Source organism: Gorilla gorilla, chromosome 13 (assembly GCF_029281585.2).
Source record: "Gorilla gorilla gorilla isolate KB3781 chromosome 13, NHGRI_mGorGor1-v2.1_pri, whole genome shotgun sequence".
NCBI lineage: Eukaryota > Metazoa > Chordata > Mammalia > Primates > Hominidae > Gorilla > Gorilla gorilla.
In genome coordinates this window covers 36,962,892-36,977,522 of record NC_073237.2, presented here as the reverse complement: position 1 = coordinate 36,977,522, position 14,631 = coordinate 36,962,892, and the positions used below count along the sequence as shown (strand labels likewise).

General features: G+C 40.2%; 1 protein-coding gene across 3 annotated transcripts in view; it reads right to left on the bottom strand.

Annotated features, from left to right (window-relative positions):
* The window catches only part of MOB3B (MOB kinase activator 3B), a 203,437-nt gene that overhangs the window by 121,392 nt on the left and 67,414 nt on the right, over positions 1 to 14,631 (bottom strand). For all 3 annotated transcript variants that reach the window (XM_019034160.4, XM_019034159.4, XM_063696310.1), the window contains exon 2: positions 6,169 to 6,784. In XM_019034160.4, the coding sequence (XP_018889705.1) occupies positions 6,169 to 6,586 (418 nt within the window). In that variant the 5' untranslated portion in view covers positions 6,587 to 6,784. The remainder of the gene's footprint in view (positions 1 to 6,168; positions 6,785 to 14,631) is intronic.

Below are 14,631 nucleotides of genomic sequence, written 5' to 3'. Positions count from 1 at the left end.
CCTGCTAACCCATTCCTACCCTCTGCTGAGGTTAGCTGGTTTGACACTGGACACGAACAGGTTTAGTATTCAGTCTTCTGGAAATCAAGTGAGAAGACACTTCCTAGTAGATGTCTCTCTAGAGTTAGATGCTCATCTGTGAAGCCAGGAGCCTAAAGAAATACTGGAATTTTCCAAAGGCTCTGAGAGATGTCAACCTGAAGTATTTATAACCCTCATCACAGAGTGATTCAGCAATGAAGACTGATGATTTTTAAAAATCTTGTTGAGTCTTTTAAAGCATATTTTATTTTACTGAGGATACGGTTCAAAAATTGTCTAATAGTCTCCAAGAGTTTTGGTTGGCAGTTAAAAAGAAATGTATACTGAGAGAGAGATAACTAACATGTATTTTTCAGCAACTCTTATGTCTCAGGCTCTGGGATGGGTGTTTTTATTCATACTGCTTCATTTAATCCTTACAACAGTCCTGTGGAGGTCACAATTATAACCCTTAGTTTACAAACGAATGGAAACTTAGAGATAAAGTCACACAGCAGCTTCTAAGTGCAGAGCTAATTGATTAAACCCAAGTCTATCTACAAGTCCAGTACTAATTCCAACATACTGTAAATATATTTTGTTGATGCCCATTCTGTCCTGCTAGCGTTACAAAGATTTCTATCAAAATAAAAACCATGTGACAGACATACAATAGAAAATAAAAACTTGGCTGGGAGCTGTTGCTCATATCTGTAATCCCAGCACTTTGGGAGGCCAAGGCAGGCAGATTACCTGAGATCAGGAGTTCGAGACCAGCCTGGCCAAGATGGCAAAACCCCATCTCTACTAAAAAAATATAAAAATCAACCGGGTGTGGTGGCAGGTGCCTGTGACCCCAGCTACTCAGGGGACTGAGACAGGAGAACCACTTGAACCTGGGAAGCGGAGGTTGCAGTGAGCCGAGATCATGCCATTGTACTCCAGCCTGGGAAACAGAGCAAGACTGTTTCAAAAATTAAAAAAAAAAACAAAAACTTAAAATGTAAAGGCTAATCATAAACTCAACTCCCCAACATCCCATGTCTGAGAAGATTATCTCTATGGTTGACATGTTTTTATATTTTCAGATCCCTTGCCACACACAGCATGCGAGGGAGGATGAGACTCAGCTGTAGTCTCATCGGAAAGGTTACCAAAGGGATGCAACTATTTCCACAATGCACTTGACCACTGAACAGACTACTTACTTTAGAAATATGTACAGAATCAATTTAGAGCAACTAGACATTCTGGACATTATGTAAACTGCTCAAGAACAGGGGTTCTGCCTGCTTTGCTCTCTCTTGGAACCTAAAATAGGTGCTCAGCAAACACTCACTGAAAGAATAAATTAATAATAAATGGCATTACCGGGGAGTTATGGGCCAGCAGAGGGTTTTCATGAGGCTAAGTCATCTGCTGCCCAGTCTTAGAATGGAACGCAGGAATATTTACAGTACCTGGACACAGTCCTCAGGCATTTCAGAGATGATTAAGAAATAATAATAATCAAAAAGAGAATCCTTTATCTAAAAGTTCTAGCCAAAAAAACAAAAACAAAAACAAAACAGGTCTTATAAAATTTTCTCCATCCTAAACAACCTCCTAAAACTATTCATTGAAAAGCCTTTACCATGTGAAGGGGAATCTGTGAAATAATAATACATGCTATGAATTGCAGCATAGGACAAAGGCACAGATTTCTGGCCAGACACTCATGAGCTCAAACCCTGACTCCTAAATATGTATTAGCTGTACCACCTAAGGAAAGTCCTTCTTCAGCTTGTTTAAATGTCAGCATCTTCACTGGTAAAATGAGATATTAACTTCATTTTTACTTTATTGGGTTGTAAGAATTAAGAAACATTAACAGCACAGGGCTTGGTATTTAGCAGGCTCAGTAGATGTGAATTCCCTCCCTCAGTTCCCTCCCTTGCTTTCCTTGTTCTTTCCTGCCCTGACACCCACTTATTCTAAAACCCCAGAGGTAAGTGAGATCATGTAATTGTTTTATACACGTTCTTATTCCTTCTTTTCAAAGACTTAAAAAACCCATGAGTTGGAGGACCTCTAAGTTTCCTACTGGCTTTTTTCTATCAGGTCTAAAATATTAAATCCTATTATATAACAGAAAAACAGGGAAGCTGGGGGATGGACCATAAAAATTACTGTAATTAGTCAGGCAACAGAATTTTTTTTAAGTCACGGCTTTCTATTTTACTGTCTTGGCTGTGATGTCTAAAAATGGTTAAAGAAATATAATTGAAAAGGAGGTGGCCCTTGCTTCAGAAGTTACTGCTCTTTCAAGGGCTTTCACAGGGACATCTGTTGGGTTTGTAACAAAAGAAGCCAGAAAACGTTTCAAGAGAGAGTAAGGGAAACTATGGTTTACAAGGTATCCACATCTGTTTGGTATTCTGCCATCTGAGAAAGTTCGACTTCTGAAATAGCACGGGTCACCTAGTTAAGCTTGAATCTAGGAACAGATGAAAGCTTTCTTTCCTCAATGTTTCAATGGTAGAGATCAACAGCTGTTTATATCCTTCAATAGCTAACTAAGGATGAAGCTTTCACATCTGTCAGTATTTTCCGGTTCTATTTCCTTGGATCACAGTGGGGAGGAGATGAAGTCTCCTCCCCATTCCCAAGCAGAAATATGCCCAGTATTCAAAGCTGTAATTCTAAGCAGAACTCTCCATTTCTCATCCACCCAGGGTCCTGTTTGCTTAGAATTCTTCTTTTGCTTTACCCTGACAGACATCTTGATTATTTCCATGATAATGACTCATGACAGCACAAAGATCAAAAAGAAGAAAAGTAGGCTGGAGTCAGGAGGAGGAAAAAGAGGAGGAAATGGAGTGTAACAGAGAAAGTGGCTCCTAATAATAAGTTCTTCCAAAAGACCACAACGATAGCAACTGAGGGCAAATCACAGAGGTGAGCAGGAGGTTGAAGACTCTCATAGTGAAGGTGGATGGTGATGGTTTTTACTGACCCTAACATCTCACCTTGGAAAAGTTAAACAGAGAAAATGGAACCCTATGGAAGCAAGGTGCAGGAAATATCCAGGAATGAAAACAAAAGGATTCAGAAACATTTGTTTAACTTTGCTCTGATCACCAGAATCATCCATGTGCTGGGCCTTTATAAAGATTATTTTTCCATCCAACCATCCATCCACCCACCCGTCCATCCATCCATCCATTCATCCATCCATCCATCCATCCATCCACCCATCCATCCATCCATCCATCCATCCAATAACTTAAAAGTTACCAGGACTAGACTTAGTGGGTGATAGTCAGATGAATTAGACATATTGCATAATTTAAAAAGCTGGTATTCTAATGGATGAAAGCCTTCAGAGGACATGGTATCTGAGCTGAACCTCAAAGGATACATGAGAATTTACTAGACAGAGAAGTGAGAGATTACAGAAGGAGAGAAAAACATGAATAAAACCAGAGTGGCAAGAAACAAACCATTTCTGGGGGAATGAAAAATTCTGAGTGGTTACAGTAAACAGAAGATGCTTATTAAAAGTACAGGTTCATAAAGAACTCAAATAACTCAATTGTAAGAAAACACATAATTTAAAAATGGGCAAAGGATCTGAGATATTTCTCAAAAGAAGTCATACCAATGGCTAACAGGTATATGAATGAATAAAGAAAATGTGGTATATATACACAATGGAATACTATTCAGCCTTAAAAAATAAGGAAATCCTGTCATTTGTGACATGAATGAACCTGGAGAACATATGTTAAGTGAAATATGCCTGGCACAGAATAACAAATACTGCATAGTTTCTCTTATATTTGGAATCTTAAAATGTTGATCGTTGATCTCATAGAAGTAGAGAGTTAGAATGGTGATTACCAGAAGCTGGAGGTATAGAGAGGGCGTTAGGGAGATGTTGGTCAAAAAATACAAAACTTCAGTTAGATAGAAAGCATAAATTCAAGAGATAAATTATACAATGTGGTGACTACAGTTTTCCTTTTTAAAAAGTGTAGGCTTTTAGGTCTCACCTAAGAGATTCTGATTTAGTTGTTAATGAGAAAGAGAGGATCAAGGAATTTGCGTTTTGTACAGAAGGCCCAAATAATTCTGATTAAACAAAAGTTTGACAACTGTAATATATACAGCTTAACATTTTCCAAAAGATGCTAATTGTCTTTCATTAATTAAAAAAAAAAGGTACCAGTGTCAAATAAGGAACCACCACATACTATTCTTTTCTTGGAAATTCATAATGCACATTGGCATATTAAAAGTCCTGTGGTAAAGAAATCAATTTCACTCAGCATTTCCCAAACTTATTTTTCCTTGGGGGAAGAAATCTTTACGATCTCTCAAAATACAAGTATGCAATGGAGGCTAGATGGAGTAGAGCTGAAACAGAGGATTCTGACCAGGTAAGCACATTCCCTAAGCATACTGAATGACTAAGAAAATGTCTAGAAAAATAAAGCAAAGTCAGTTACTCTGGGGGATATAGAGGCATCCATTAATTTCTTCCAAGCAAAGCCCAAAACCACCTGTGATGTCCTGTTTTCCAGCCAGACAGCCAGAAACTTCCTCTCTCTCAAGTAACACACCATGGCTTTGTACTATGACTTCTGGTCAGTACTCTATGTGGTAGCCACAGTTGCAGAGAGAACAGGAGTATGCAGAATTCAAAGCATACAGGTGAAGACACAAGGGGAAGGACAAAGAGGAGGTATCCTTGCCTATATTTATTTATCTTTATTGCTATTACATGTTCAGCATAGAGCGCTGGCAGTTGCTAGTAAGGCTTCTGGAAAAGAAAAAATCCTTCCAGCTCCAAAAGTAGCCTATGACAGTCAATGAAAAGTGCAAAAGACATGAACCTAAGAAATTTCCACCACTCTGAGGTGCTTAATATTATGCCCAGCGGAGTTTTTGAAACCTGCCTTCTTCCTCCTATGCTGTGAACTGGGGGATTTGCCCTGACATACAACCTACCTCCTTCCTGTTAAGAAGGGGTAGGAGAGAGAGAAGTATGAGGGAACTGGACAAGCCAAAGCAACACCAAGATCCTGACAAATTGGTTTGTGTGCTGAATATTTCAAGATGTACATACTGCATCAATCAATTTATACATTTTTTTTCTGGTATAAACTTAATTACTTCCATACACGCCCTTCTCAACTTTCCATGTGCTATGTGGGGACACATCCTACCCCAATCTAGAGGTGATTTCAACAGTGTGTTTCAAATACGTTTTTTGTACTCCAACCATCTCAGGGCTTTTAAATCATACTTTCCAATAGCACAAGTATTTATTCCATCATTCCACAAATATTTCCTGAGTGTCTACAAGGTTGCAGGGCATTATGTTAGGCACTGGAGCTACAACAGTGGAAATAGGAGATTGCGGATTCCTATTCAGCCTATGGCATAAAACACTAAATTCTAAATTCAGTCTGAAAGTGCATGGAAAAATCTAATGACCAGCATCATGAAGAAATGTAAGAGGCAGAGAAGACTGACTGGTCCTTCCTTTTGAAGTGTTTTAGCCTGTAGCACAAAGCAAACAAACTAATTTGCATTTCAAGTGTCCCAGTGTATCCAGAAGATATGCAAGGGTTAAAGTAAACAGCACAGCCTGGAATTAACAACCTATGATTAGAAGAGGGAGGAGAATTTCAGGATCTCTTTCTCCTCAGAATTTGAACCCCCAGTTTGTTTGATCCCCAAACAAATCTATGAATTCTCACACTGGAATTTCTTAATCCTCAGATATAAATACCAGTAACTGCATCAGAGTCCATGTAACTTTAGTCAGTTAACCAAAAAATAATAATCTTATCAAGATAACTGAGTGAGTCTGACATCTAGTCCTAAGAAAGCCAACACAATCACACCTAACATTTCACCAAGTCAGTGTTCCCCAGGATGTGGTATGTGTACCACTGGAGTCCACAAAATAAATGTAAGTGGTCCATAAATTATTTTTTTTTCATTTCAATGAGGCTCTTTTATATCACTCACTACAGGTATGTGAGTGATGGAATTAATGCATGGGTGCTACCTAGCATTCAAAGGCAGTCTGCAAATTTTCATAGTGAAGGTTGTGCGGGTGACAAAAAAACTGAGAGCTGGTAATAATGAACTTACCCACGCATGTTGGAAATATTTCCTCGTTGTTGATCTGAACCTCAATCCAATCCATAAGAAGGTTCATGTACTGGGGAGCTGGCAGTGCTGTTGGCTTCTTATACTTGAGATCATCCTGCCACCGATACTCATATTTGGGGCCCCCTGACATCACAGGACAGGTCTGCTCGGTGCAGAACTCACAGATGGTGCCATAGATGAGGTTGATCCGATTGAAGAAGTCCACCACATGTACTGCCACCCAGTCATTCTGGTCCTCCCCACTGGGCAACTGCACAGCCGCCTTCAGGTCCACACCCGAGTTGAGGGATGCCTGAGCCCGTTTGTGCAGCTCAAACCTCTGTGTGCCAGGTTCAAATTTCCTCTTGGGCCGGAAGGTCTTGTCCTTGTTGAATACCTGCTTCAGGGCTATGGACATGGTCTTCTCTTTCGCTTCCTTTCTTTTGCAGGAAGCAAAAAGGCACCTGGAACTTTTCAGGGAGAGATCACAGCCCAACAGTGTTTTCCACTGCCAGCACTCAGGCCCAAGTCTTACAGCCTGTAGCTTTTAAGCTCTTCTAAACAGCCCCTTCCATCTTCCTCTTGAATGATTTCCAAGGGAACCTCATGTTCTTTCCTAAAGGTAGAAGAGAAAAGGGAACACATGAGTGCCCAGTTTGCCTTTAAAAAATGACAGTCTTCAACCTGATTTCCACCTTGTGTTCTTGGCTGTGCCCACTCTCCATCCAGGTATATGGGCATGGGGGTTAAGCCACTGCCCTGTGACTCTGTACTGTTGATGCAAACCATGCAAATAACTAAAGAAGAAAAGGCATCACACTTGTTTTGTTCATGGCCTTTGTCAAATCTCTACTGGCTCTTCTTTGTGTGATCATAGGCTTAGTGGACCTTTCCAAGGTGTTAAGGATGAACATGTTGATCAATGGCCTGATCCTATCCCACATGTGCTAGCTTTTAGAGCCCCACCCCCCAACAACTCCTATTAAGTAGGCATGGGGACACTTCCCCCATCCTTCTAGATACAGATGATGGAAGAGGGGTGGCTATCACACCAAGCTGGCTAATAAGAATGTCTCTCCTGGGAATTTGGAATCAGGACTCAGCCTTGGTTGGGCATTAGTGATGTGGCATTGGGTGAGAAGTGATGAAAACTGGGTCTGGTTGAATCTTGCTCGGACCGTGTGTAGTGCAGTTGAGAAAGCTGGTCTGCAGAGCCATGGAGGAAGAGGAGAAAAAGGAGAAGGTGGAGAAGGTGGCTGCCGATACACAGAGAAACAGAGACAAGAGCCTAAGTGGCCACAGAGAGAGGAAGACAAGAGAAAAAGAGAGACAGTGAGAAGAACTAATCCTGATAATCTTCTAGAAACTGGTTCCAATTCCTTTTGAAGCCTAGCTATGCTTCATGCCTTTTGGGATCCATTCACGTTTCCTGAATTAGTCAAAGCCTTATTGTATTTCAGCTAACTTGAGTTGGTTCTGTTTCTTGCCAAACATTCCTAACTATGACAGTATTTGTCACCTTCCAATGTGCCGTCCTTTATACCCTTCATCTCACACTTTAGACAGCACTTTGAGGCAGAACTGTCCAATAGAACTTTCTGTTTCCATGATAATGCAAATGTGTTATATCTATGGTGTCCAATATGGTACACACTAGCCACATGTGGCTATTGAGCATTTGAAATGTGGCTAATGTGATTGAGGAACAGAATTCTACATTTTATTTAATTTTAATGAATTTAAACTTAAATAGGCGCTCACAGCTACCACACTGGATGGCACAGCTCTGAAGTCTTCAATGCCCTCTTCTCCACTAGCTTGTTGATCCTCACGAAAATCTGCTGAGGTTTATAGATTTATAATAGGTCTAATAGATTTATAGTGGGTATCATTCTTCCTGGGTCTCCAAGAGATACAATTACTTGCCTAACAAGATCCCATAGCTAGCTGGAGCATGCTGTTAGATTGAAATCCAGTTTGTTGACTCCTAGCAAATGCTTTCTCTACATGGCCATATATTCCCAAAAGTAATGGACTTCGACTTGTCTTTCCTCCTGGTTTACAAAGCTTGTTTTCCCCAAAGCTTCTATCCACATATTCCCCAAGACTGCTGTATAGATTGGTCGGAGGTGATGGCTATGTTCTGTGGCCTTGAAATAGAGAGGAGATAACTGATCCACTCATAGGTCAAGCCCCAACAAAATGAGCCAACAGCTGTGGCCAGATTCAGAAGAGCCCAACACAGAATCTGTTAAAATGGGCTTGGAGCATGATCCCACTAACTGTTTTTTCCCTGCCTGTAAGGGGTTCTGCCATTCCACACTCAAACAGGGCTTGATGGTACTTTCAACCTTAAGTTATTGAGGCCAATATACCTAAGACATCCTGATTCCCCCTTACCAACTCTGGTCTTGGCTCAGAATTGCTAACCAGGCAGCGGAATCCCCGCCCCACCCCCAGTCCCAAGGCCTCTGGCTCTCTGCCTGCTCACTTCCTCCCTCTTAACCCCACCCTCTTCCTAACAGGTTTTCACTGAAATGCCATATCCGCAAGGTGGTTTTTTTTTCCTATTCACAGGACATTGACCATTGACCCACTCCCCACCAGAGAGATCCATGTGGAAAAGCAGGTCACATGAAACTTTCTGCCTGAGACAGTCTGTGAAATCACACTTCTGGGTACCCTGGAATAGCACCTGTAAGGATATCAACACAGAAACTCTGCAAAGTCTAGGGAAAGAATGGAGTGATCTCTTTTCCTAAAGAATACCTTCCTAAAAGAGACTTAGCTTGCCTGAAAACAGGCTTAAGAAACCTGAGGGTTTTAGAAGGAAATTTCCAAAATAAAAGAATGAGCTGAAGGTTGGAAATACAGAGAAAGGATGGTGAGGACTTGTTTTTTAAAAAAACAGACAATAGTCCTATGTCTCAAATGCTTAATTGCTGACAGTAAAACAGTAACCACCAAACAGCTGCCCCCTCATGTCTTGAACAAATAAGACTTGCTCTTCTATTAATCTGATAATGAGGGTACCATCAATGCCCACAGTCCTCAGAGCAACTTTCTTTCATGGCCATATATACCCTTGGTGCCACTAATCCTTCTGTTTTCCCTCAGCCAGGAGTGTCTGCTTGCATGGACACCATTGTGGAAACCTTCCTCCGCACCTGTGCCAGGCTCTTGTGGATGCCATTAACAAACCCCTCTGACACCTCTGATGGGAGCATGTGAATAACACCGAATAATCACAACAAATCCTCCTCATCATAAAGCCTTGCGTGGACTGGCACTCGCAAATATTTAAATAAATATTAAAACACTGTTGGAAATTTGGGAATTTTTCTTCTAGAGATACTCATATAATAAATTTGAAGGCACTTTTTTTTTTGAGACAGGAAGATCACCTGAACCTGGGAGGTCGAGGCTGCGGTGAGCCATGATCATGCCACTGCTGGAGTGGAGTGGTGTGATCATGGCTCACTGCAGCCTCGACCTCCCAAGTTCAAACGATCTTCCTGTCTCAGCCTTCTAAGTACCTGGGACCGTAGGTGCATGCCACAATGCCTGGCTAAGTATTTTTTCTTGTATTTTGTAGAGACAGGGTCTCACTTTGTTGCCTAGGCTGGTCTTGAACTCCTGACCTCAAGCAATCCTCCCGCTCTGGCCTGATACCAGTCTCCTGAACTGGAAGGACACTGATTCAAAACTTCAAATAGCTTTAAAGTCACTCTCTTTTTTTGCCCCAACTTAACAGGTTACCTGAGAGAGAAGGCATCTTTGGAGGATTCTTTCTCATCCAAGCCTCTTAATGCTGCATATTGACCACCATTTATGAAATCCTACTATGCACCAGATGCTTTACGTATATTGTTAACATTTCTAATCCTCACCACACCTTGTATGGTGGAAGTTTTTATGACCATTTTATATATTTAAAAAATTGAGGTTCAACTCAATAAAATAATTTGCCAGAAATTACAAAGTCGGTGGATGGTAAGGCTAAATGTCAAACCCTATCCTTTTGGCATTGAAACATAGATGATTTTTTCCTCACTAAAGCAGTTTTAAAGTTTCATGAATATTTTTATGTTTTCATAGCTCTGGCACATGTATATTTCAAAGCTCCTCACAACAAGACTAGAAAGGAAACTAGAACAGGTGGTATTATCTCCATTTTACAGACAAGGAAACAGAGACTCAGATCTCCTAGTGCTTGATTCAAATTTGTAAATGATTCTGACATGGTCAGACATGAGGATGTCTCTTTAGGTGAAACTTTTGAATCTAAAATGAAGCTTTCTTAAGAAGAAATAGGTTGATCAGGTAGGCCCCCCCATGTTTAAAGACAATGGCAATCCAGGATGGATAATAACAGATGTATCATGCCACTGAATGACACAACAAAGAGGCACCCATCTGTGTCTTTTCCTGAGTGTGAGATGCCATATTGGCGCAGGTACCTGAGAGTTTTGAAATTAAAAAGGGAACTGTAAATGCACCTGGACTTACTTTCCCAGCCCAGAGCCCCCTTGGGACCCCTGCCCATAATTTATGCTGTGGGCTAATCAAATAGTTAGAACAGTGCTTAGCCAATGTGAACTCAGGGATCTTGTTAAAATGCAGGTTCTGATTAGGCTGCTCTAACAATCTCCTAGGTGGTACTGAATCTACTGGTCCATGGATGACACTCAAAGCATCAAGGCCTGATCTAACTAAGTGATCTTGTTAGAAATGTAGACTCTCAGGCTTCACCCCAAACCTGGTAGATCTAAGTGTGCGTTTTAACAAAATCTCAAAAGTATATGATCTGAGAAGTGCTGGGTTGGAGGGCTGCCTGCCTGGCTGAGTAAAGGAATGAACAAACAAACTTCCATTTATTGTTTTGTCAACAGATTGTTTCATAAACAGTCTTCAGTTGAGTGTGGGTATGTTCGAGAAAAGAAAATGAGAGATACTGTTTTGAATACAATCGCCTTGACAGATGGTGACAATGACCAGGTCTTTTGATCTGGACTGACTTGTATAGCCCAGCACCCAGCACCTAGGAGGTCTCCAGTGAATACCTTTTCATAAATGCCAGGTAGAGGGCAGCTGCTGCTATTGCAGCCTCATGCAGAAAGGTTTCTTTGGCTGAATAAACTGTAGCACTAGCAACAACACAGTGGTTATTTTCTGTCCTGTTTCAGTCTCCAAAAAAAAAAAAAAAAACCACAAAAAAAAGTCATAAAGTTTTCCTTCTAAGTAGAAATGGAAAGTAAATTCTATGTCATGAACTGCACCCATGACAATGCTGGTTGTTAATAAATATTTGAAACCAATGGTTCATTTGATCAATAAACATTTACTAAAAGCTTTTTATGTGTCAGACACAGGGCTAGGCACTAAGGACATAGAGTTCATAAAAATGTGGTCCCTGTCTATGAAGAATTCACAATTTGGTATGTAGTTTTGAGATTAGTTATTGACTTTTGCTTTTAATACTATAAAGTTCAATGCACCAACATGCACATTGATGTGACTCCTTCAGAGTATTACTTAGGTCAGGGATGAAACAGGACAATAAAGGGTGAGGTCTTTGGAAAGAGAAAAACAGAAATCTAAATAAATAGCACAAAACTGACAGAAGTTCCATGTGCTCTCCATATTTTCTGCCTAATAGATCAATTATAACAATAAAACGTGCACTATAAAAACACGCAGAGAGAATTCGGCTGGGCTGCAAGGGAATGTTGACAAGGTAGCTAAGCAACGCGCTGGCAAGGAAAGTTCTAATTTTTCTTTTCCTATTGATGTCTTTTGCCTCATTAGTTGAGAAATCAAAGAGTCCTTGCCAGGGATAAGGAAGAAATAAAACAACTCTCCCAGTCACTCCTGAGACATCCATCTTCTCTAGCCAGGCCCACCTCTAAGAGACCTTGGTGGTACTGAAGGGTGAGGGGGTTAGGAAAGGAGAGGGACTGAAGCTGATACCAGTTGCAGGAAAGGCAGTTCAATATCTTATCTATGTGGTGGAGGACTCCTCCTGGCAGGATCAGCTGGCAGGATGATTCATTTCCTATAGGAAGGCCATAAGAGAAATGCCCCAGAAACACCCCACATGAAGGAGGTTTAGTGTCATCTTCATTGCCAGGCACAGAGCTGACTTAACTGAATGTTTGCTGAATGAATGAGTAAATGACAGTGAATTACGAACATTTTACATCACAGTGAAACCACAAAAGAGGAACCAAAGTGGATCTCCCGTCTTCAGTTATTTGGGGACTCTATGTCAATCTGTAAGCTCACTGCCAACTCACTGAGGCTGCTGGGATACCCTGAAGTAACATGTCTGCCTCCTGAAAGGACAAGACTTCAGCTCAACTTTTCTTTCAAATGAGCTGCTCCATTCCTCTGTGTTATCTGAAATTCCACCTCTTCAGAATCAAAGAATGACCAGTCTGATTTCTCATTTTCCCACTATATTGTTCTCTTTATAGCTGGAATAGTCCTTGGAATCGTCCTCCCACTTCCCACATATTGAATTAAAGTAGATTGGGTTTTTATTTTAGAGGGGTGTATGTATGTGTGTATCATAAAATGAACATCGTCTGACCTTTCCAGGATCCAATAAAGGATGTGCCTAAGATGCAATTCCATCAGCCGTTATGCACTGTTTACCTTATGCCTACTTAGTAGGTGCCATCTTTGCCCACAGGACAACCCCAGAATGGAAGAGATTCCTGCCTGAGAAGCAGCTTTGCTATTTTTTTCCCCAACGAATTCAACTCCTCAACTTTGAGCTGTCGTATCACTGCATTTTGTTACATTAGTTGGGAGAAACCTTGCTGCCTCATTTTAATCTTCAAAGATACGCATGGTTTCAGAGCTTAGAATGCTCACATTATTTCTGAACACAGAGGAAGTTAGTACAAATAGGTGTAACCGTACAGAAGTCTGTCACAGGACTATTCTGCTCATCTTCTAGCTCTCCAATGGTCGTTTGAATTGCATTCTTGCTGTTTCACAGGCTTATTGTTTTGGTCATCAGTGCAGACATTCTAGCATCAAATGTATAAGTAAATAGTCCCAAAATGAAAGCATTACCTGTAACCTTATACACTGTAGCAGCAGCAACAGCTACAATAGATGAATGCACAGGTGTTTTCAGCAAAAACCTATAATGATTCATCATCATTCAGAAGAGGACACTTAGTGGTGAGAAAGAATGGAAAGAGTAAAAGAAAAGAGTGGGATTTGTTTGGTATGGTTTGAAACATTACCTACTGACAGTCCATGGAACAAAAGACAGAGTTTTAAAAAATGTTTTCTGAAATAAAGAGAATAATGTTCCTTCTGGACACCAGTACCAACTAGCTTAGATACCCAACAATGACAAAGATGAAGACTTTTTGGTCAAACCTTGGGCAGGGTTGATCCAATCTTACTGCAGTTTTAAAAATAAATAGTAAAGTAAAATTATTACAGGATAAAAGCTCAGATGACCTATTTAATCTTATAAAGATTATAAATCTTATAATGACTTCCTACTGATTATACTGATTTTTTTTTTAAAAGAAAGAGGAACTTCTCTAAGTCAGTGAGAGATTTGGTATATTATTTCCAGATATTTAGACTAGCTAGAAAATATTCATTTTTGTGGCTTAAAGAAAAACACATGAATTGAAAAAAACAATATCTAAGTCAGGTGAGGGTAGAAGAATGGGGGATGCGATGAGAACTACAGATAAAGCTTAAATTATAGCTGAAATAAAAAATTAAGGCAGGTAAAAAATGTAAGTATTTTTACTTTTTAAAGCATGGGTGTATATCAGCTGATATGATGTCACTCTGAACTTTCAACGGATACTGAGATAAGTATTTTTACTTTATAAAGCATGGGTGTATATCAGCTGATATGATATCACTCTGAACCTTCAGTGGATACTGGGATAAAGGTCATTGTCAGTTACCCTTTCTTTTTCTTTGAAACAGGGTATGTCAATCCTTTCTTGGAAAAGTCTTAAAGGAAAAAGGTTCAAATTCAAGGAAGTTGGATCCTGTAACTGACAACAGACTTGTTTACTCTTAGCCACTTGTTTACTCTTAGCCACTAAGTGAACTTGAGTCTCAAAGTCTGAAAAATTTCAAGACCTAGCACCATGAGAACTTATGTATGACATCTGGAACCACTGCAAAAGATCTTTGCAGGAAGGTGGAGAACACAAAATGGGCTAGAAGACTGGAAATTCAAAAATACAGTTTGAATTTTCAAAAGATTATAAGTTTAAGTTTGACAGGAGATAGGTAAAATTAACACCAAGAGCAGGCAAGATTAAGAGGCACCAAAGCCCAGTGGCTAACAGCACACAGCTTTTGCAGGGTTGCTGCAAGAATTCAAACAGTTTATGTAAAACATTTAGCATTAGCAAGTACTGAATATAGTATAGTGGTTGTTGCTATCATCATGTTCATCATTTGAATCAT